This window comes from Takifugu flavidus, chromosome 4 (assembly GCF_003711565.1).
Source record: "Takifugu flavidus isolate HTHZ2018 chromosome 4, ASM371156v2, whole genome shotgun sequence".
Taxonomy (NCBI): domain Eukaryota; kingdom Metazoa; phylum Chordata; class Actinopteri; order Tetraodontiformes; family Tetraodontidae; genus Takifugu; species Takifugu flavidus.
Window position 1 is genome coordinate 10,678,817 of NC_079523.1, and position 23,026 is coordinate 10,701,842.

General features: G+C 44.8%; 2 protein-coding genes across 5 annotated transcripts in view; both read left to right on the forward strand.

Moving 5' to 3' along the window:
• Window positions 1–411: 411 nt before the first annotated feature.
• LOC130524354 (sodium-coupled neutral amino acid transporter 3-like) lies at window positions 412–19,016 on the forward strand. Of its 4 annotated transcripts, none has more exons than XM_057030398.1 (17): window positions 412–792; window positions 7,147–7,298; window positions 7,732–7,764; window positions 7,898–7,976; window positions 8,054–8,169; window positions 10,667–10,740; window positions 10,917–11,009; window positions 11,138–11,219; window positions 13,408–13,490; window positions 13,916–13,974; window positions 14,247–14,393; window positions 15,118–15,197; window positions 15,593–15,693; window positions 16,020–16,144; window positions 16,225–16,369; window positions 16,478–16,581; window positions 16,730–19,016. In XM_057030398.1, exons 2-17 carry the CDS (start codon window positions 7,162–7,164, stop codon window positions 16,832–16,834), a joined length of 1,563 nt encoding a protein of 520 aa, XP_056886378.1. In that variant the 5' UTR covers window positions 412–792; window positions 7,147–7,161; the 3' UTR covers window positions 16,835–19,016. The 4 variants fall into 4 exon arrangements, with proteins under 4 accessions (XP_056886378.1, XP_056886380.1, XP_056886377.1 ...); XM_057030397.1 differs by having other exon boundaries at window positions 416–792; window positions 7,060–7,298; XM_057030400.1 differs by lacking the exon at window positions 7,732–7,764 and having other exon boundaries at window positions 415–792.
• A 1,626-nt stretch (window positions 19,017–20,642) lies between these two features.
• LOC130523857 (guanine nucleotide-binding protein G(i) subunit alpha-2-like) overlaps window positions 20,643–23,026 on the forward strand; it is a 28,166-nt gene continuing 25,782 nt past the window's right edge. Inside the window, exon 1 of the mRNA XM_057029448.1 lies at window positions 20,643–21,332. Within this exon, the coding sequence (XP_056885428.1) occupies window positions 21,215–21,332 (118 nt within the window). The 5' untranslated portion in view covers window positions 20,643–21,214. The remainder of the gene's footprint in view (window positions 21,333–23,026) is intronic.

Here is a 23,026-nt window from a genome sequence, read left to right on the forward strand (position 1 = left end):
TCAGGAGAGGTTTGGTGGGATAGATTTCTGACAAAACAAACAAAAAAGCCCACAACCTGTCGACGGGACGAGGGAAAATTGCCTAGATTAGACATAGAGGGGGAAAGGGTCGATTTCCCGGAGGAGCAATGACATCAAACCACGCTGCCGTCAATGACCTAGAAATAGAACCTGTTTTTTTGTTGTTGTTTCGTGCGTAAGCAGCAGAGGCCATCCGTGGCACGCGGCTTGTACAGCTGTTTATGTTACCGGCAGCGTAGCATCCTCTTAAAGGCATTAATACTATTCAGAAACGAATAAAACGATTGGGTGAAATCGATTTAAAATTGTGTATGTATGTGTGTGTGTGTGTGTGTGTGTGTGCGCGCGCGCGCGGCCATTCATGCGACATATCGTCTCGTGATGCTTGGCTAAGTGCGATAAATCCATAACCAGGACATAAATCGCGGCGCGCGACCTTACTCCGTTTAAACGACGACATCAATCGTAGCCGCGTAGTGACGACAACGACCAAAAAAGGCGCGTGCCAAACAGCGAGCTCTCGTGTCCCCCGCGCGAACAATAATTTGATTGGGGTCGATGTGCGAACGGTAGGCGGAACCCGACCAGTGCCCACAGCCCACTCTGGATGAGATTAGGAGGACAATTTATCGGGAAACACATGATATTAAGGCAGCTTGAGGAGAAGGACGGAGAGAGACCGAGGCTGGACCACACGACACGGGAGACCAGAGCCGAGCAGCGGACCTGTGTGGAGATATTTGGAGTTGGGAGGACACTGGGAATTGTCTGGTAAGGCAATGAAAGAATGGCTTCAATGTCAACGTATTGTCCCAGTTCTGTATTAGAATACCAAAACGGACGGAGACTCCCTATAGAAACACGCCAACAGGGGTTATTGAGAACTAGCTTGTTAAATCTCTGGATATCAGGCACGAGTGAAAGTCGATGCGGGACAAAGATATTTTATGTCTTTTTTTTTTTTTTTTTTGAATCAAGCTCGGTTTCAAGGGGACCCTTAAATCCTCTCTATTATTTAAGAATCCCAGTCTCATGCGCCGATTTGTCCAATAAAAACTGAAGTCTTGTGATGCAGGTGTGCATTCACATCCATTCACCATGGCATGTTTGAGGATCCTAGACATTTGCACCTCTGGTTTAGGTGCTGCAGAGTGCTGCTGGCACCCAAGCCACAGCTGGTTAACACCACGTCACCGCTTGGCTACAGGTGCCATATTATGGGTTGTGATCCTGCCCGGTCTGAGGGTAATAATCAGGCTTCTGATGAGATGCCAAGTGTCAGAAGGGTCAGCGTTCAAATCCCACTCATATGATGGGAAATCCACCTTTGAGACTGGCGAGAACACGGAGTTTAAGGAGGAATATTTTAGTGCACATCATAAAGAGATTCTGGTCACAGCGAGGAAGGTCAGGTCAGACTGTGGCGGCAGATTTGAGCGGCCCAGAACTGACAGGAGCTCCTATATGCCCTGATGAATCATCGCTCAGGCTTGTCGTGAGGACAGCGTGCGATGGCAGGCTCAGAATACGAGGAGTGTGTTTAGCTTCCGAGGTGGTGATGTGTAATTAAAAGCCCGACTGTGTTTTCCAGATTGGATTTGTGTGTGAGAGTGAATGCATGTGTTTTTGCCTGTGGCAAAACCAGCAAACAGGGTGAGGAAACAGTGTGATTAACGCTTGGTTTAATTGCAAAATGTATGATCAACAGGAGGCAACTTGAAATAAAACCAAGTAAGCTCAATCAAGTCATGGTTAATATCTGCATCACAACAGTCGTGGGGAAGGTATTTAGCTTCCCCCCCCCCCCCCCCCCATCTTCTTTACTGAAGATGACAGATTTAATCAAAGCTCTGTAAATTTCCTGCAACAGCATTGTTTTACTTGCAGGAATGAAAATAAATCACAAAGGGATTGTTCAGGCGTAGTAGCAGAGCAGAGAACAATGTAGTTTACTGTCAGAAGAAAGGAAAGCCCTGCTGTGCAGCCTTTTACACTCTCTTAAATGTGGGCCTGTTGCAGCTCTGTTTATGTAAATGATACAGAGGCATAACGGGGGGTCAGAGATGTTCCACCTCTCAGTCAGCTAAAGAATAGACAGATAAGCTGCAAGAATGTTTTTATTCCATTGTTACAGCAATGTGTTAACTCAAATGATCACAATCACTTTGAAAAAAGTAGCCCATCCTCAGAAATCCCTCCGAGGCGGCAGCTCCGGAGGTAATGAGCACGAAGGTGGGCATGAACTCAGATCCTCATCCTAATTTCAGGAGGGAGCAGATTTTGTGATGGTTCAGATTTGTGCCAACGGCCAAGCACGCAACGCTCTCTCTTTTATTTTATTTTTTCCCTTTTCGCCCCACTCTGAAAACAAGTGCCAAATATTTCAGCCTCAAAGGTTTTGATACTGTTGTTCTTTATCCATCATGTGCTTCTTACAAGTCTGAGTTACGTAAGTCATTTGCTGGTTAAGCCTTACATTAATCTGCCCGTGGGTGTCTAGGCAGGGCTTGTGATTTATTTTTTTTTCATCAGGAGGCATGTGACACGTCAGCGGTGCAACATCCACCTTGGTGGTCACACACCAGCGAGCTAGGCTACCAGCTTTCTTTCCTGTGATGGGGAGGAAGCAGCGGGGAGACGGCTGGCAGATGTCAGGAGAAGATGGTACTTTGTCTAGAGGCACATGACTGAGACAGAGACGCCATTGAACTGCATGGCGCAGAGGGAGGATTGTCTGGACGGTTTGTCCTCTGTTTCTAATGTACAGCTAACATACAACTGCGACTGTGTCTTTGACGCCGGTGAGGTTTTTGCCATTGAGGCATTTCGTTGAGCGAGATGTTCTGAAATAAATGGAACGGGGATGCGTTCATCCTGTCAGGGAGCTTTTCTAAATGCACGTTTGAGGAACTGTTTACACATTGAGCCTTAAATTATGGCTAAGTAACATGCTCTGGCCTCGGTTAGTGTGCAAATCATTCGCTGTCACCAGGGTTTTTGTGTCCCCTCCCCTCCGGCGTTGTGTTTGACAGCAGTCCACATTTGATCTGACACGAAAACTGCAGCCTTGTGTAACTGTTCAACTCACCGTGCACAGCATTAACCCACATTTAGGGGAAAATCATCATGTGCCTGTTGACGGATCGGTTTCATATAATAATTAAATATCAGATCATTTGTGTGATCATTCACAAGATCTTTTTTTTAAATATTTTGCGCATGAGTGTTGGTTTTAACTGATTATTGATCATGGCTAATTTAATGGCGGTCACCTCCAGAGCTTCTGCAGACTCACCTGTGAGATGTTGCCGTTGCCATGCCACCGGCTACACTTTGCTGAGCCGTGAGTATCTAAACTCATAGCGTCAGGCCAGCCTAATGGATCCTGTTCCTGACACTGTGATAAACACGGACACTAGTAGCCTGCTGGAGGTCATTTCGTACTTCCCCCCTTTTTTCCTCTGACACAAAGGAGCAGATGCTGGAGGGGTGCTGCCCTCCTGCAGTCCTGTGTTGAGTGGCCGGTCTGCTGGGATTCCCCCCGGCCCTCTGAGTGTCTTCTGCAGATAAGCAGCTAAAAAGAAAAGATCAAACAGTTGATTTTACACACATATGATCTATTTATCTTGCTGATAAATGTGCCTCTTTACCAAGACGCGACCTTAATACAGACAGATGGGATTCGTATGTGAAGATACTAAATCAGATTGTATATGTTTTCTTCATGTCTGTGCCTTGAACAGGTTTGTTTTACCATGCAGCAGGATTCATCCAGCCCTAAAGGATTGAAGGGTGACGGATTCTTAGAGATTTATCGAAGCATCATCTCTTAAAAACACAGATTCGGATTAGAGCCACCCTCCGACCCACTCGCCCTGACGTCAGACAGCGTCCTCCATCCGATGGTGGATTGTGCTGTTGACAACAGGCCCCATCCAGCGCCGTCATATGTCACCTCTGACGCTGGTGTTTCACAGCAGCTTACAACAAGCCTGGAGATGAGGAGCATCTTAGACGCTCACATACAAATCTCTTAGTGAGAAGTTAATCTGTTCTTGCTGTTGGCAAATGATGAAGGGCCTCTGAAACTGCAGCAGCAGAATCACCACAGAACAGGAACATTGGGAAGAGAAAGGAACATGCCGTCTGTGAATGCACCATAGGTCCCTCCATATGTAGGTTAGGGGATTATTGCTACATTGTCACTTTAAATCTCCAGAGCTTTGTCATGCTTAAAAGTACATTATGTTCAGTAATCACTATTGATGATCGGCATCAATTTGCCCACCTGAGCAGAGGTCTAAATAATGAGAAGGATTAGGAGCAGCGCTGTTGGTCAGCCACACCCAACAGTTTATATAAATGGATTCTTATATTGCTTTTATATTGCTAATAGGCATCCCATAGTTTCCATCAGTCAGCTATAGTGTGATGTGGAACAGAAGTGAGTTAAAGCAATAAAAGCAGTTGTAAACATTTGTTTTGGCTGGGTTGATGCTCGTCAGTAATTTTGACCTTCTCACACAGCGTACTGTAATAAATGTAGAATCTCTGTTCGCGGGTGTCTTTCTTAAGCACAATACTGACAGATGGTTGCTGTCGATGTTGAGCCCATGTTGAGTACAGTTACTGTGTTCAGCGACGTGCAGCACTTAACCACAGCTTTGTGTGACATGGCGTGGGGTTACGGCGCAGCCGGGCGCTCCTCTGTAGCTATTTTTACACAGACTCGGAGACTACGTAGCGACCTCAGTTGCTTCATCCTGATTTCCCGTTTAAACCACAAAGTGCTTCAATCCGATAGGCCATCGTCCAGCTCAACGGCCTGAAATGACATGATCCCTGAGAGATCTATTAGCTGCTCATCAGTGAAATTATATTCAGGCATAAACTCTTAATCTGAAGGAAATCCCTGCAATTCATGGAATATGAAGGAGGAAGATGTTATAGTGTCTGATTGCCAAAGGGAGGCTTTCAGGCTTGGTCGTGGTGTTTTACCTCACACAGTGGTTGGAGAACAGGCTGTAATGAAACATATGCAACCCGCCAGATTAAGAGAAATTACAGCGGCGGCTCAATTAAGAAATCTTAAAAGGCCTGAATCCCATGGGTCTGTCATTAAGTAGAGACAGAAGAGTATCCCTCTCTCCCTCTCTCTTTCTCACACACACACACACACACACACGTGCAGTGTTGCGTGTTCAGGTATTAGTCGAGGACCAGCAATCAGCAGAACTGCCGGGCTCATTGTGTTACTCTGCGATGACGTCTCTGCTGAGTTGCTGACGTTAGAGTCGGGTGAGCAGAAGTGCACGCTTTCGCTGTGTGTTGGCAAACTGAGGTGGTGTTTGGGAGTGGGCTTGAATAAACATAGGCTCCGTTGTTGGTGTGAAAAGACTTGTTTACTCCAATCAAGGCCGTCAGAATGAATCCCATCCTGCATACGAAATGTGTTGATCACTTTTAATGTAGCCCTGCTGCTGTTTTAATGTGTGAGGATATCACCATGCTAATGGAATATTCTAATCTGTAGCATAGTGTGATCATTTTACCTGTTGTTATCTGTTTCTTTTCTACCTGGGAGGGGGGTTGGAAGGGGCTCCAGAGGAGGACAAAAGTTTGTGATCGAATGCAAATCCCAAGTAACCTCCCAGCAAGGTTATCCAGTGAATGGGTTAACCTCTTCATCAGAAGAGTGATCGTGCAAACATGGTGCACTGTCCTTGCATGTTGGCTCTGCGGTGGACCAGACGGTCTGATTGGTGGTCTGGTTCTGTCCCACGAAGGAGGGACATGCCTCAGCTGCTGCTGCTGTCAGCAGCCCTGCTGCAACCGTGCATCAATGCAGGATACTGGCATTTGCTGAATTCAAGGAGGGGTCTTTTCAATTAGAACCCAGTGAAATACCTTTTCAGCCTCTCTAGTGCCATGGTGAGCTACAGCCAAGGGGGGCTCCAGGCAGTATAATGATGCCTGGCACAATAACGCCACTGTTCTCCAACCCGTTCCCAGGAAACCGCACAACATGTGCCATTGTGTGCCGTGCTTTGCTGCCTGACCACGTTGCCTGGTTTTAGCCGGAGACACCGAGCGCCCTGGCCGTACAGTGAAGCTCATAGCAGCGGGGTTGTAGGACAGGTCCGGAGAACCGCAGGTTGGCACGCTGGGGTTTACGCAATCAATCACAATGCCTCCGTTGCAAATTTATGTACTTTGCGTGTCAAATTCCAGAGGAAATGCATATTCAAACCCACTCCACGTAATGTCACCTTGCACTGTTTGTGTGATGTGTTGAAATAACTTTGGACCTACGTGGGCTGATGGGCTGAGAAACGGAAGAGGCCTGAAGGGAAGGGGGACAGCTTGGTGGTTGCCAGGAATGGTTGTGCAGAGAACCCTGTCCATTGTTGCTACGATGAACCCTCCTCAATAAAAGAGGAACCAGAGAGAAAAGTGACAAGCAGAAAACTGGGGGCACAAAGAGGGCTAGAACTGGTTGGTGGCTGGTCCTAGCTGGTTCTTCTCTATTAGTCTCAATGCTGGGGGTTTCAGCCATGTGTGTGTTCCTCCTCCTCCTCTGTCCCCGAGGTGCCCTCCATTGTAACCTCCAAAGCTGTCCGTGCTACAGAGTGAAGGAGATCATTCCGGGTCAGCTGAATGGGTACCTCACCATGGTGCTGGGGGAATAAAGGCCTGATGCTAAACCAGACTGCATTTCCTCCAATCACTCTGAATCCTCACCCAATCAAATCAGTGTTTCAACAGTTCAGGACATCGGGATTTCAGAAAGATTGAACAGACTTTTAAGCTAAAGCTCTGACAATTAGATGTTGTTCACCTTCAGATCATTAATCCCCATTCCCCGAATATTTAGCCACCAATATGTGAGACTTTCCTTTGGCGGCTTGTGAAAACAAGACAGATATCCGGAGTAACTGACATGATGTGGTGCATAAGAACACAGCATCAGCAGAATTTCTATAACATTTCCACGTGATGGTGACAAATGTTAATTCAGCTGTATCTTTTCTTCAACAGGTTCAAGGAAGACAACAGGGCCAGCGTGGAGATCACCAATACAGCCGGAACACACTGACTCATTAAATCTGACTGATTATTACCCAGGGCACCAGAGCAAGCATGAGTGAGGATAAAGCGGCCGATACCGTGGAAACAGCCCCGGATGAGGCGAACGCCATTCCCAACGGGAAGGGCCACGAGGCCGGAGAAGAGATCACAGCGTTGCCCAACACACCACCTGCGGGGGAAGGTGAAAAGTGAGTATAATCCTACTTAACTTAACTTTTACTTTGTCTCACTGAATGATTGACACTGGGAATGTCAGCGTGTCCTCTGAAATATGAAATTCTACGTACTTGATGTGTGAATGGCCTCCTCACTGCCAACAGTGCATTAACTGTACAGTACGCTTCCCGCTGCTCATGGTCAGATTGACTCCAATTACTATGACCTGATTATGATTATTACTGCATGTCACTGGTTGACTATTATTGTGTGTGCACGCGCGCGCGTGTCTGTCCTCGTTCCCAGTTATAATAGCCTAATTAAAATGTCTGTCCAGGGTGCCGAGCGTAGTTTATAGCTGGTCCCTTTATTGCATTAATTGGCCTATTATCTTATGACTGAGGGTGTTGTTTTCTACTTTGCGCACCCGCCTGGTGATGGACGGCCTCCCCACACTGCTTGTAGGGATAATATACCCAATAGTACTCAGAACGAGAGGTATGTATGTGAAAATAACAAACACAGAACATATATTTCCGTTACAAATGCCTGTTCTATGACTAAATATGCATCCCTGTGTTGACTCTCTCTCATGTCTTTGGTAAAGTGAGTGTATTTTATCTGTGTTTAGTCCAAACAGAACTGAGAATGCGGACGGACAGGAGTTCTTATCAGGCACAGATGACAAAAAGACCACGCGCTTTACTGATGTAAGTTCATATGCAGGTTCTGTATGTTTTTATGCATTCTGAGTGTCTTACGTATCTCTGCCTTCCATTGGTTCCAGTTTGAGGGCAAAACCTCATTCGGCATGTCTGTCTTCAACCTGGGCAATGCCATTATGGGCAGTGGAATCCTGGGACTGGCGTACGCCATGGCCAATACAGGGGTCGTCTTGTTTTTGTGAGTTCCTCACATGTTTTTGATAAATAAATAACGCCTCCATTAGGGGGCCGAATGCTCATCACAGCATGCATCTGTCAGTGAGGCGTCAGGTAACTGCTCTGTAAACACAAACCACATAGTTCTTTTGTAGTTGAAGTTTGGACTTGAATGTGTTGGCAGGATAACTGCAGCCTCTGCTGGTAGACGAGGGTGTGGGACAGTGCAAGAAACTGCTGCAACATGAACCTGGTGCTGACGTAATGATGGAGGGGGCTGATTTTGACATTTAACATACGCCATACAGGGTGCCAGGGGATCTGATATTGATGGCTTTTGATTGTTGGAAAGATCTGTGATGATTTTTGGGGTTTTGGGACGTGCACAAGTATGAGTAGAATCTGGGGAGAATGGCCAAAGATAATATATTTAGGGGGCTAAAGAAATGTATCGTAGCAGACACGTTTAGGTAATTTGCTTTTGACTGTTAAGCAGCAGAAAGTAGCAATATTTGCAGGTGAAAATTACCGGTATTCATTTGCAACAGATCTCAATGTTAGTTTTAAAACGGGTTTAGGGATTTTTAGGGAAGACGTCCTCTCTAGCTGAACCCTGCATTCAGGCCAGTCAGAAGCCTCTGAATGTCCAAACCTTCTGTCTGGCCTGAATGCAGGGTTCAGCGGACCGTCAGCATTTTATTGGCATCATTTTTCACGAGCGCTGCGGTGTTTGGATGGTCACGTTTTCATGGAGAAGCCGCCTCAGTCTCCTGCCATAGTTTAGATTTATGGCATCATAAACTCCTTATTGACATCACACTTGATTGGAAAATAATTGCTCACATTTTGACCCCTTATTTATGTCTCAGATGTGTTGAATAATCTTTTTTAAAATCCGGTTTTCGTAACCATTTCTGCTAAGTTTAAACCATCAAGTCAGATATCTGAAGAATAAGCAGGCTGCTGTTTCCAGAGTGTGAACTCACCAGATCACACTGGTTACATCAGCACTTTCACCTCGCTCCCCCCTCCTGACGCTGCTTTGACACCTCCTTCTGTTGGTGTTGGATTGTGGCCTCGTTGGATGATGAAACCGTAAAAGCAGTTGAAATATGTAATGATTCTGAAAGTATAGACATTTAAACCAAGGAGGTTATTTGTGGTCTTATTTCCCAGAAGCCATTTGGTAGGATGTTCACCTATGTTGAAGAAAGCTTCTTATTTTGAGCTGAGTTGCATGACTTTTTTAAGCTGTCTGGAGTGGCTGAACCCACTAATCTTCCTAACATTTGGCCAGACATGAGTCAAAGGAAACTCCAGCTAATTAGCCAAATTCTACAACTCTGAACAGTAAGAGACTTGCAGGCCGTATTTATCCACCTACAGTAAAAGAAAGACCTGTTTATGTCTGCAGATTCTAATATCAACAGGAAGTAATGCAAGCAGCATCATGCACGGGAAAGGATTTGATAGCTGATGTTGTCATTTACAAACTAGTGGGGGACATTTTGTAAAAGGGTAAGGCAAAGTTCTAACAGCTTTCCTGCTCCTGATGTTTCATTCTCTACGGAATGGGTGCTGAGGCCAGTGAGGGTGAGAATGTTGTCGGTTGGAAAACTGCTAGCCGAGCAACAGTGGTCCAACTGTGTCAGATCTGCCCTCCCACTGCCCACTTGACCGGCTAAATCCTCCACCACAAGTCAACCAAACATTCTTCTAAAACAAGGAGGAGAAAATAGAAAAGACTGGCCAAGTGTTGACGATGAGAGGAAGTTTGTGTGTGTGTGTGTGTGTGTGTGTGTGTGTGTGTGTGTGTGTGTGTGTGCGTCTTTGTGACTTAATGTTGCCAAAGTTGCAGTTGAAAAGAAAGAAAAACTAGAGAAAAGCTGGAATAGTCTGACTGGAGGAGTGAGTAGATCCATTCACAAAACCCCCACTTGCTGAAGATTCCACAACCCTCAGTCGTAACTCTTGGACATTGTGTAAAACAAGCGAGGTTTCAATGACCCAATATGAGTACTACAGATTTAAATATTTTGTCTTTTTGTATCACCAGCAGGTTAGCAGACAGGTCATAGGGTAGTTTATGAGCTGTTGTGCCTTATATTATTGATTATTTAATCATATCAACCATATGAGCTGGCTGCATTGTTAAATAAAGTCAGTATTACATATTTCAAAAGCCAGTATTGAAAGTGAAGCCCCTCAGGGGGAGACAGTGTCTAAAATCAAAAGCTAAGATGGCCCACTGCTGAGGAAAAAAGTGCAAACTATTCCACAATGTTTAAGATTCTCTTTATTCTATTATTCCATGTGTGTGTATGTGTTTGTGTGTGTGTGTCCTTGGCCTGGCTTGAAGGTCAGCATTTACAGCTGTGTAACTTTAGCCACAGGGAGGGCAGCTGTATTTACACAGCATAGGATAAAAATGCAACTTATAAACCAAACCTTTAGTTGAACAATGGAAAAAACGTCTTGTTTTCCACCCTGCATCACCTCCTATTTTACATTTGTTTCAGAATACTTCTAACTGTGGTGGCCGTCCTCTCCTCGTATTCCATCCATCTACTGCTGAAGTCATCTGGTGTCGTAGGTGCGTATATATCCGGAATATAGCTGAGGTTATTATGGCTGGGATTGGTATTTTTATTTCACCAGCTCAACATCCAGGACACTACTGTAGCCCTGACGTGTGTGCAGGTGCCTCATGTCTTCAGTCACATGTGAGCACATTCACATGCAAGGTGTCATCTTGTGTTTGTGGCTCAGGCATTCGTGCGTACGAGCAGCTCGGCTACAGGGCCTTTGGAACTCCGGGGAAGATGGCGGCGGGTATTGCCATCACGCTGCAGAACATTGGAGGTGAGGTCACCCCGCCATCTGTCCTCATGCCTGGATTCTGGGAGGGTGCTTATCATATCATGTCACCACTGAACACCAGCCTCAGTATATTTTATCTAAATGAATGTTTGCGTGCCTCCTGTTTGCAGCCATGTCCAGTTACCTGTACATCGTCAAGTATGAGTTTCCTCTGGTCATCCAGGCCTTTCTGAAAGTGGATAACCCTGCAGGGTGAGGAAGCAACACACAGAATAAACACCCTGTTTATCCAGTAGAGATGTGGGGCACTTGAACAGGTCACCTAAACTGCATTTCTCTCTGTCCTTTGCATAAAAATGTAGGTTAAATGTGGTGACTCACCACTTCCGATTCAAATATTTTTATCTTTACAAATGACTGAGCTATTAATAAGGCTCATAAATCCAAATAATCTGAGAAAGCTGGCATGCCGTCTCGTGGGTCGGCTGCAGCTGTCTTGTGTGTGAGTTAAGAGGGTGCTGGTGGTGATCGGGCTGCCTGGAGCAGCTGGCGTGTGAACAGCTGTAATATTGACCCTGGAGCTGGAGGGCGGCACGGCCTCAGAAAAACAGTCACATCAAAACACAGTGAGACTCCATGGCCGAGCACGTAAACGGTGGGATATCTCCGTCCACCACAGGTGCTGTGGGGGACAAACAGCACCTCTTCAGACAACTTTCACCCTTACCCCAATTACAGACTTTCTTGTCGCCTACCTCTGGTCCCGGTTGTGATGGATGGAGATGGCCTCCGGCTCTATATTGACTCCTAAATGCTCAGATCGATGTTCTCCACTGTTCTTGCAGCGAGCTGATAGTGCGACCACACATCCCACATCTCACAACAAGCCCGATTTATTTGAGATGACAGCAGTTTTTGTTCCAACGACATTTCATCTCAGCAGGTGGGCGTGTGTGTTTATGTAGCGTAGCTCTCCAGAAGGTGGACAAACAGGGAGACGCAACAGCACTGAAATTATGTTTTGGGGGATTTTTTTAGAGTTATTTTTTAGATGTGATGTTTCATTTCACATTAACTAACTAAATTCACCTTATTGTAGGTTGGAACAAAAGATCGAGAAGGTTTCAGAACATGTGGACATAAATCAGTGTGTTCTTCATTCAAAGTGGTAAAAATTGTATTGAAAATACTCCTGCTAGTCACACAAAGCAGATAATGAAGAAACACAGTTCAAAGCTAGTTCTGCATAAATGTATGAGATCCGTATTGTTTTGGCCAGTCTTGTGCTTGTGTGGTAATGGGTCTGACCCTGATCAGCTCATCCAGCATTGTTCAATACTCTCACCATGTGTAAAACACTATGTTTTTATGTGTGAGTGTGTCTGCCACTGTTGGGAGATATTACGTGCAGGGTCCAGATGGCTGCAGGCAAGATGACGATAGGATAGATGAGCCTGCTCCTGAGTGTGTGTGTGTGTGTGCGCGTGGAGTCAGCAGATGTTGCATCTCCACAGTGCCCCAAAAAATCACCTCCGACTGTTGATATTTAAAAAAAAAAAAAAAAGAGTTTCTCAGAGTTTTGGTTCCTGCACGTGCTGAGATACGTGTGAACGTCATTTCGTGAATCAAATGTTGCATATTCAAGTTCTCCCTTCAAGCAAGATGCTTTTGGCAGAGTACCGAGTGCGTAGGGTCACATCGCGCAGATTCAGGTGGTTCCTGACTCTAATCTGCCCCACACTGGTGATTGACAGGTGATCTGTCCTGATACATGCTGCCGTTCACCCAATGTCAACTGGGATTAACTGCAGGATGAGCTAGAGTTGTAAAGCTGTTTATAGTTATGCTTTATTATTATTATGTGCATCACTATTTTTAGAGTGACCCCCCCCCCCCTGCATCCTCTACATCAAAGATAGTGGACAGTGGATGTTATTCTGCAAAGCGTAGTGATAATGTGAGATTTTTAGTTCATTATATTTTCTTGCCCGTTCATTGTTCGTTATGCAGACACTGCTGGATGCATTTCAACCAAACTGAGTGGAGGGGTGGGGGGTGGGGAGTGGGTTTTGAGGCCGGGGACTGTAATGTACTGGCATTGTCAGGGCCTCAGCGCTGGTATGCACGCTACTGGGTGGCATTCCAGTTTAATCCAGTGTTGCTGTCACATGGAAAGTATATTACTGCAACAATATAGATTCAGACAACGTCCCATCCTCTAAAATTCCAATGCAATAGACCTTTTTTTGTAAATGATGTAGTTGTATACGCACGTGAAAAAACAACACGTACTCAGGACGTGCTGCTTTGACCGTCCCAGGTTCACCCACCTCCCTCTGGTGTCCTGACATAGTACAAATCCTGAACTCAATTAAGATTGAGAAGGGTGTTTGAGCAAATCAATACACTCAATTGACCGTGTCTGTCTGCTCCTCTGCAGGGAATGGTTCCTGAATGGGAACTACCTCGTGGTTATCGTGTCTATCGCAGTAATATTACCGCTGGCTCTCATGAAACAGCTGGGTAAGTATCTAATGGACCCATTCAAGGTTTGGCCACCCATCATGGGGTTGGAGTGAGATAAGAGCATTTTTTATGGCTTCATAATCAAAAATCCTGAACCATTCATTATACAAATATGAAGTTCTATATTTTTTGGGGGGGGGGGGGGGGGGGTATGACAGTGAAAGTGAGTACTGCAGCGAAGGGCAGGTTGTGACACTTTTATTTCTCATTTTCGCCTCTAGAGGTAACGTGTTGTATTACAAGCAAGGTGAGCAAGTGTGGCAGCTGATAAAAAAAAGAAGAATTCAGAGTTGATGCAGCTCCAGGTCCAGGGTGTTAGTCAGGTTAAAGGCTACAACAGCAGAAAACACAGTTCAGCATATAAATTCTACTTTTCTCACTACGGCAATGAGAATGACATTTATGGACTGTTTGTGTTCAAGGATACCTGGGATACACCAGTGGTTTCTCCCTCAGCTGCATGGTTTTCTTCCTAATCTCGGTACGTCATACATCTAAATTATGGCATCATCTTTGTCTGCTCAGGGACATCACATGGCCAGGCTATGGAATTATTCTGTAATAAGATCTGCCACCTTCCTGTATGTCTCCTTGTCAAGAGTTCCTGTTTTTGTATTAAGTTTAAGCTTCGAGGATTTCCCCCCCCCTGAATTTTAATAACCCAATTATTTTTAGCTTTGTGGTAATAATCCAGATGTTCCTCCCACTTATTTCCTCATGTTTACCACGTGTGCTATACTCTCCACCTCACAGGTTATCTACAAGAAGTTCACTGTTCCTTGTCCATTTGTGGACTTTGCATTAAATGCCACTGCCATTGGCCAGAATTTGAACGGCACCTATCCCAGTGGGGAGGCTGACGCTGCATGTATACCCAAAATGGCCAACCTCAACACCCGAGTAGGTCTACACATATCGCTCATTATGAAACCTGCACATCCACCTTCGCCACCTGCCATGGCTGCTGACAGACGCCCACTTTATGGCACAGTCGCCTTCAGCATGACACCAGTGACAGTGCACAAACCGAGCATGGGAATCACACATAGTCTGAAGCCCCCAGTCCTCTCAGGAGGGCATGGGGACATTTCTCAAGCTGCTAATGGTAGGCAAGAGTCCTGTGATGCACCGTGACCTTGGGGCTGCACGCTGGTAGCATTCTGCTGTTTGCAGTGAGATCATCTCAATGGCTCATTGTGAGCGAGTAATTAAATAAAATTAAATGGGAAAGGACTGACATTTCTTTTAGAATTTGGGTTTTTTGTATATACCTTCACATCAAGAAAGATTTAATCAGATACTAAATCTAAATCACAGCTAGCCCCCTAAATTTACTGAGAAACATGCTAATAGTATTCAATTGTGAACAACAGAAGACATAAAGTCCTTATTAGTATTCTTTAAATATATATTTGTGTTTCTAAATCCCAGCAGGGATTTGACCACAAAGGACTTCCTAAACAAGCCAAAGTTAGTCTTTACCCTGCAGCTAGCCTGAATTAATCACAGGGAAACAATTAGCTCTCTGTGATGTGTCCGAGAGAGTAACGGGCAGTGAGGATGGTGGTAAAACGTGTGCTACGGTGCTACTGTAACTATGGTGACGTGTTGGGGTTCATTTCAGACGGCCTATACCATCCCCATCCTGGCGTTCGCCTTTGTGTGCCACCCCGAGGTTCTGCCCATCTACACAGAGCTCCGCAAGTATGTCCTTCCAGCAGATGACTTTTGGATAACAACAAGGACAAATGCTATCTTGGGTCGTGCTTGGCTTATCACAACCTAGTCACACGCACTGCTTTCACTTTTTTTTTTTTTACAATGAAGATTTATCTAAATCTTTGCTCCGCTTCTGTGATGTAGCATGTTGTCCTGCTTTAAACCACCGTTGCCTGCCCTTCTAAGATCGAAGGATTGAATCTTTTGAGCGTATTCTTGCTACAAAAGGTGCTGTGCCGCTGAAGATCGTATGTCACCTGTTATCTGGTTAGCTGCTTTCTGTGTGGGCAATGGCGTGCACAGTAATATTAGAGGGTATGCCTTGTGCTTGATGTGTGTGTGTGTCTGTGACATCACAGGGCAATATTTTCTGATTTCAGTCCCACCAAGAAAAAGATGCAGCATGTGTCCAACATCTCCATTGCAGTTATGTACGTCATGTACTTCCTGGCTGCCCTTTTTGGATACCTAACCTTCTACGGTGAGGCCTGGTCCTCCTGCCAGCGCAAACTATTGTGTCATTATATGTGCAGTTGTTTAAACTAAGTATGCATTATTTTATGCATGCGTGTGTGTTTGTATAGCAGCGTGACGTGTTCGTTCGATCAAAAAATTATCTTAATGCATTTGCACCCTCTAGTGGACGGATTGCACATTGCAAGAGCTGCTTTTTTAGACTGTCGAATTATTCAAATATAGTAATGATATTAAAACACATGGGTTTATGATTATTAATGAAATCATTTACCTACCCTCTGATGAAAGCTGTTTTGCCTTCCTCGTTTGATTTTCCTTTTTTGCCATCAGGTAAAGTGGAGGCAGAGCTGCTTCACACCTACAGCCGTATCGACCCATACGACACGTTGATTTTGTGCGTGCGTGTGGCTGTACTGACTGCCGTCACACTCACCGTGCCCATCGTGCTCTTTCCCGTAAGTGCAAGTTCAGCAGCGATGATTTTCCCGTTACCTGTTTATAACAGAGAATAAAATAATGATTCCGTTTCTCTCAGGTGAGGAGAGCGATCCAGCAGATGGTTTTCCCCAACAAGACCTTCTACTGGCCCCGGCACATCGCCATCGCCTTCGTTCTGCTCACATTCATCAACCTTCTGGTCATTTTTGCACCAAATATCCTGGGAATCTTTGGGATCATTGGTAGGTTTTTGGGACAAGTGTCTGTGATATTTAAAAGTTTATACTTTACCTAAATCTTTACTTAAATGATGCTAAATCCATGGTGATGTGTGATGGTGTGCTTTACAGGTGCCACATCTGCCCCTTGTCTCATCTTCATCTTCCCAGCTGTCTTCTACATTCGCATTGTACCCAAAGAAGAAGAACCTTCGTTCTCAGTGCCCAAAATCTTGGTGAGTGTCTTTATAATTTATGAGTGAATAGACAAAGCAAAACAGAGAGGAAGATGAAAGTGATGAAGAGACTCACATGATGGATGTTATGGATCAGCGGGTTGTGTGTGGATGGGCTCCTGCACTTACGTCTCTCTCCCTCTTCTAGGCCGCCTGCTTCGCAGGCATTGGCTTCCTGTTTATGATAATGAGCCTCAGCTTCATCATCATTGATTGGACTACAGGTTCCAGCAACGCCAGCAGTGGGCACTAAACACCACTTTCCACTTCAGAGGGTTTACATTGTCTGTTGTAACCTTCTCCGTCTTTATTCTGAATGATTGTCAATGTCAGTGTTACCCTGCATGAGCAGAGAGGACGTTTTCTCCCACTCACGTCACGCCCCTGTGTCCTGTCCATCCTGACGAACGGGCCAGTAGAGTTTCATGAAAAGCTAATAACAGATTTACCAAAACAGATCATATGCACAGAGTGACTATATTGGAGGCTGTGCCTTGTAGGTTTATATAGTTCTAAACAATGGAAAAGTAAGAATATAGAAAGCTGTATGGTTATTCCAGTTATAGTCACAATTTTACAAGTGAGATAAAAAGATAACAAGTACTGCACATTATTATATTTATTATAATCAAATTATTATTATTAATAATAGTATAAGAGGAAAAGCAATAGGCCATAACATTATGTAACATGGCAATATCATCTTCGCACCACACCCTGCAGCGTGTTTGTGTCGTTATATTGACTAAAAAAGTTGAACTGCTCCTTTAAGGTGTGAAGCCTTGACTCTAGTTTCCTACTCCACTAACGTGCTGCTGTCGTGTATTTTAGGGTTCGGAGGTGTAAACTTTCTCAACTCAGAGCGAGCTGCCCAAAACAAAAACAAAAAAGAAAAGAAAAAAAAAAAAATTCTTGTAGTGTTGTGAGCACTTGATATCTAACATTCCTGTGTAATATGACCTAGATGTATATTTTTATTATTAATGGCTACCATATGAAAACCTCAGAGGATGCAGTATGAGTGGGTGGTGGGATCCTCAGGGCGGTTTTGGATTAAACAGGTCAAAGAAAGGCTATGAAGGCAGTGGCTCCTCCACGTTTACCCTCAAAAAGCTGCTTCTATAAATTAAAGAATTAGCTAAACAAGGTGCATTTTAAAAACAGATGTGTGTCTGTATATATTCTCTGTTCCAGCACAAAATTTAGAGTTAGGGTCTCTATATTAAGATCTCTAAAAGTCGTCAGTTAGCAATAGCACTTTCCTGCGATAAGCACAACTTCCTGTAGCCATTAATGAGTCTAAAGGCAGACACGGCACCAGCGAGGAGTTCCTGTGTAATCGGTGTGATAAGAGCACGTGGCTTCATGAAGTAGCAACTTAATGTGGACTGTGAGAAAATTAGCGATGTATCGTCGGTATAATGTGGATATCTGCTGCAACATTACTTGAAATAACATTTCCTGTGAGCTCAGTCGTCTCTTCTTATCTGATGTGACCTGCAGATAAAAGCACCGGTCGGTCGGATTTAACGTTGGAGGTTTTAAGGTGTTGTTGTTGAGAACATGACTCCACTGTATTTCTGCTATAGTGCATCCATGCATTTGTGTTGGTAATCCTGGATCAGTACTTTATTTGGAAGTATTTTTTTCCTCCAGTATTTGTCTCCTGCTATTGATGGATTGAATGTTTTAACTACATGTTTGTTGATTGTTCAGGCGTGTCCGTCGACTCATTGATAAAGATGCAAACATTGCTATTGACTATAACTACATCTCATATTTGTCACTGTTTTCTCATCAGTGATGTCGTTCACATCCTTGCTGCTTTTCGTCAGACAGTAACCTACTAACTCAGAGTTTCTAGTGAGCTGTGTTCTAGAGTTCATTATTTTACAAATGATAAATTATGGCCAGACTATGATGAGCGCTGTATGGGTCACTTAGGGCCGTCTTGCCAGTTATTACACCACAAACCTCTTGTAAACCTTTTATCATGGTATATCTATACGTGTCTGTATGCAGAATGAATCATGTTAATCAGCCACTGAGGCAGAAATGCAAGTTTTTTTTATGTATCCACCACTTTTATTTAGTTGCTGTTAGTGGCTTGATTAAATTCTCAGTGTTATTCTGTGTGTGATTTGTTGAAATGCGCGTGATTGAATAGTAACATTAAATATTGATATTGGCTGGCATTTATAAATAATGTATATAAATGTATACCCTTTATATTGTATACGCATATCTAGTTTGTACAATGTAAATAGTTTTAGTCTAAAAATATCAACGTAATCATTTTGAAAGTGCTTTTAAACCTCTTTGTCCTTCAATTGATGTCGATTTTCTTGTATCTCTATATTTTAATATGTTGCTGGCAGGTATTGTACTGTAAACAATGTGGCAATAAAGATAATGAGGTAACAAAACTTTAATAATCTCTCTGGTGTTATTAAAAGACGTATAATTTGTGCGTCTCATAATTTACTCTCATCCACACTGTCAACTAGAAAAGCACTCAGAAAGCAAAAAGCTCCACTAAGCAGCAATCCTGGGTCCAGATACTAGATAATATCCAGCATATAGGCAGAAGTAATTCAATTTAATGATCGATTCCTTTGCCCATTATTATTTCCTGAAAGTCTCAGGAACAAGCTGTTCATAACATTTCGAGTCATTTTGCTGACAGACAGATGGACGGACGGACGGACAGGGCACATAATCTCTTTGGTGGAGGTAAATTGATTCATGGTAGCTTAGAAAATATATAATCAGTAATATCCCATCTTTAGCCAGTCTCATGATAATCCACAAGATGGCGCTATAGGTAACGTGCACGACAGTTCTTGAACTCGACCTTAAAATGGCCAATATTAAAGTTATAAGGAATCCTGTTTAGTCCTATTGACCATTAAGACTGATTTTAACGTCTAGTTAAGACTTCTAAAGTATTTGGTCTGGTTTGTTAAAAGTGAAGGCCCATCAAAAAGGACTTCTGGACAAGGCATTTAATGGATACAAGAATTTCTTGAAATGATATTTCGATGCATTTGTGTTCCACCTCACCACCAACTGATGGAGGCAAGAGGTGGGCACGTCTTCGGTTGTGTCGGGGTGCAGGACTTGAAAGGAGCATCCAATAACAGTGTTCATTCATGACCTCACCATCACAGCTAGATCAGTGTCTGAAGGTGGGTTTAGATGATTTGCTCAAGGTCACCAGTTCAAGCAGGCAAAATCCAGAAGCCTGGTTTGGGGACGTGGTACGTGGCAGATTCTTGTCCAGGCACAAACCTGGATGAAATCCTTGGAGAAGAGGGCCTGGGGCTACCAGCCTCCAGAGTGCTCTGGGCACTTCTTTATGGGGGACCTGCTCTAATGTTAAAGTGCTGGAATAGAAGATAAGCACTTGCCTAAGATGCTGGTGTGTTCCCCCCAAAAAAACTACTGCTCCATCGGCCTGTACAGCAAAGGCAGCAAGCTGCAGCTGCCCACGAGGCTCCAGGACAGTAAATAAGACAGACTGTGCCAGGCAGACACTGAGGTGAGGAGAGGTCAAACGTGGTGATCAGCAGAGTGCCGAGGGAAGCAGAGGGCCGGCTGTATCACGCTGACACAGTAGGCGGGGTGCAGAGAGAGGTCAGAAAGGCACAGGAAGAATGCCGGAATGTCGAGGCCATAGCCAGCCGAACAACCGGGTCAGCTGGACAAGATGGGAGAATGCGAAAGAGAGAGCCCTTAAAGGCCCCCCCGGAGCACAAAATGACACCAAACCAACTTCCTGTTGATGTTCTGTCCACTCCATCAAATCGCCACGCTAATTCTGCGTTTAAGAGTGAAATGTGCGCTTTGGTAAACAATAATGTAGGTCATAAAAACTTATAAACAGAAACGAAACGTTTTAATCTTTATTCCACCCAATTAACAACGATTGTCGACCACACTGCCGGTTAGAGTAGTTGGGCGGATTTGACTACACTTCCCATGAAGCACCGCGGGTGGGCGCGGCCGCCAGCTGGAGGACGGCCCCGCCGCTCCTGAGCGGGGAGGCGGCGGCGCTGCCTGTCTGTTTGTCGGCCGGAGGGGAACTTCACGGCGGCTACGGGTGTGGCTTCAGACGTGATAAATCTCAACGCGGGGAGAGAAGGTGCCACGGGAATCAACGCGAAAAGATTCAGCTTGTTCACGTCTTTCCCGGAGCGCCGCTACCATCAGCCGCTATTTTCCATCCGAAATAAGTTCTGTTTTTAACTGCTGGAATACTTTTTTTTTTTTTTTTTTTTGAATGCTGAACTTCGTGGCCCGCGTTCTCATGTTTGCCCAGCTCTAACGGTCTGCTGCGTGGAACTTTGCTAAAAGTCAACTAGTGGTCCAAAAAGAACTTAAAGCGACCGAGCGAGCAGCCAGCGGCTCCCCCGGTGATCCCGAGCCTCGATAACCCAAGTTCACCTCCCTGTTGGCGGATGAGCGGAACCCGTCGCGTCTGCTGGCACTCGTCAAAAAGGGAAGTCGCCTCTCTCAACTTCAGCCCTTGTTTTTTCCAAGAGAAGGGCTCCTCGGACTCGGCCGTTAATAATTTTTTCCTTAGGTGATATTTTCCCACTAAGCTGCAGACCTGAAGCGAGCACTGGGAACGATGGGCTGCACGGTTAGTCAGGAAGATAAAGCCGCGGCCGAGAGGTCCAAAATGATCGATAAAAACCTGAGAGAAGATGGAGAAAAGGCGGCCAGAGAGGTGAAACTGCTCCTGCTGGGTGAGTACCCGTCCGAAACACCCGAACCGTGACGCGAAAAGCTCGACCCATTAGTTCTAACGGGACAGAACCGGACATTAATGAGGGCTTTTGGGCCATTCTCGCCCCTAAGCAGCGATTCTTTCCTCCTTTCCTTTTCACTTTCCCGGGAGACAAACGTGGCAGAAGAAAACCACGATATTGACAGTTTTGGTGGGATTGGTTCATTCTATTTATTATTATTATTATTATTATTTGGCTCCCTTCTCAGTTGTGCTGCAAACGTGGTCGCTCCTGTTTGGAAAAGTTTGGCCCCTGAAGCACATGGATGTGGACCTGGGAGACCAGAACAGCCTGGCCTCTTTTTTTTTAAAGGGGGGGGTTTTTTTTTTTTTTCTTCTTTCATGGCAGTCATTACTGGCAGCCTCCAGTCTGGAGGTTTCCTCCCATCAGGACTGCAGCGACATTTTCCCAGGCTTTTAAAAGTCTCCTGGTTCATTTATCGTCTGTCTGGAGGGGGGGGCAGAAAGCCCCAGCAGCTGGAATTTAGAGCTGCAATAATTAATTCATTAATCAGCGAACCCAATAAAGACAATTTGCTGTTTTTCTGAAAATGTGTCTAACAAGTTGCTGTTCAGGGAGGCAACTCGTGCGTTTCTGACATTTTCCAACCAAATCTGCAGCAAGAAAACTCCGGTTTGATGATTTACTGACTGACCCGGTGTCTTTCTGACGCTTTTTTTGCCCTCACTTCCTGCACATTTAGTTCATCTTGGTTCTTCTACTTCCATTTTGCTTTTAAACCTTTGTTTTCTATGCAGCCCGGAGTCGTTTCCATTCATCAACAGCAGTCTCGAAAGCCTCGATTTACACTTGGATTCGTTTTTTCGCTTTAGATATCGAGGATCAGAATCTGAAATATATATTTTTGTTCGGTTCTTTCTCCTTGTCCTTATCGCAGGCTGACATTTTTGTGGTAATTAACCATTTCCTTATCCTCCTGGAGGATTTAAACTCGGTTCAGCTCAAAGCTCAGTGGGGCTGTGACCCTGAGTTGGGAGTAGATAAGGTGTTCGCGTCTGTTTGCTGCCCACACTGATGTCTGGTGCCATTTTGAACACGTTCTATGTTCATTCTTCTCTCCCCCACTGGTCTGGGACCCTACGCATTGTCGCGGTTGGCTGCAGAGCGATCACACCCACTGTTGTTGCTCATCGGCAGCTGAAATCTCAGATGCACTTTGGTGTCAGTTGTGCTGCAAATGTTGGAAGGAGGGGGGGGAGGAAATCAAATTACATCTTAATGAATAATAATAACAGTAATTGTGAAGATATTTATCTTCACAGCGCTCAATGCTGCTGACAGGGACCGTCTACTTCCATTGTACCAGCTAGGTATCACCAGTTTGATACAGGGAGTGAACTGTTTCTTTAAAGAAATAGCCAGTTGTTAAATTGCGCCCCTGGATAGAAGGCTAATTACATGCTCTGCTCTCTACTGCAGGTTTCATATCAGTAATTACCATCCAGTGCAGAGTGTGTGGGTTTAGATGAATTATAGGAGAGGTCTGAAGGTTTGCGAATGTGCGTTAAAACTCGCGTCATGCTAGCAGGCAAGCAAGTCCGTCAAGCAGGCAAGCCGCACAAGAAAACCCCAATACTCTCACTTCCCCTCCACCATGAACAGGTTTATTGCCAACACCCTTGTGGCATTCT

Bases quoted from the DNA above. Each gene is read 5' to 3' on its own strand.
- LOC130524354 (XM_057030398.1), top strand. From the start codon at position 7,162: ATGAGTGAGGATAAAGCGGCCGATACCGTGGAAACAGCCCCGGATGAG. The intron at 16,370-16,477 runs GTAGGTTTTTGG...TGTGCTTTACAG, and splicing joins GGGAATCTTTGGGATCATTG to GTGCCACATCTGCCCCTTGT. The intron at 16,582-16,729 runs GTGAGTGTCTTT...TCCCTCTTCTAG, and splicing joins TCTCAGTGCCCAAAATCTTG to GCCGCCTGCTTCGCAGGCAT.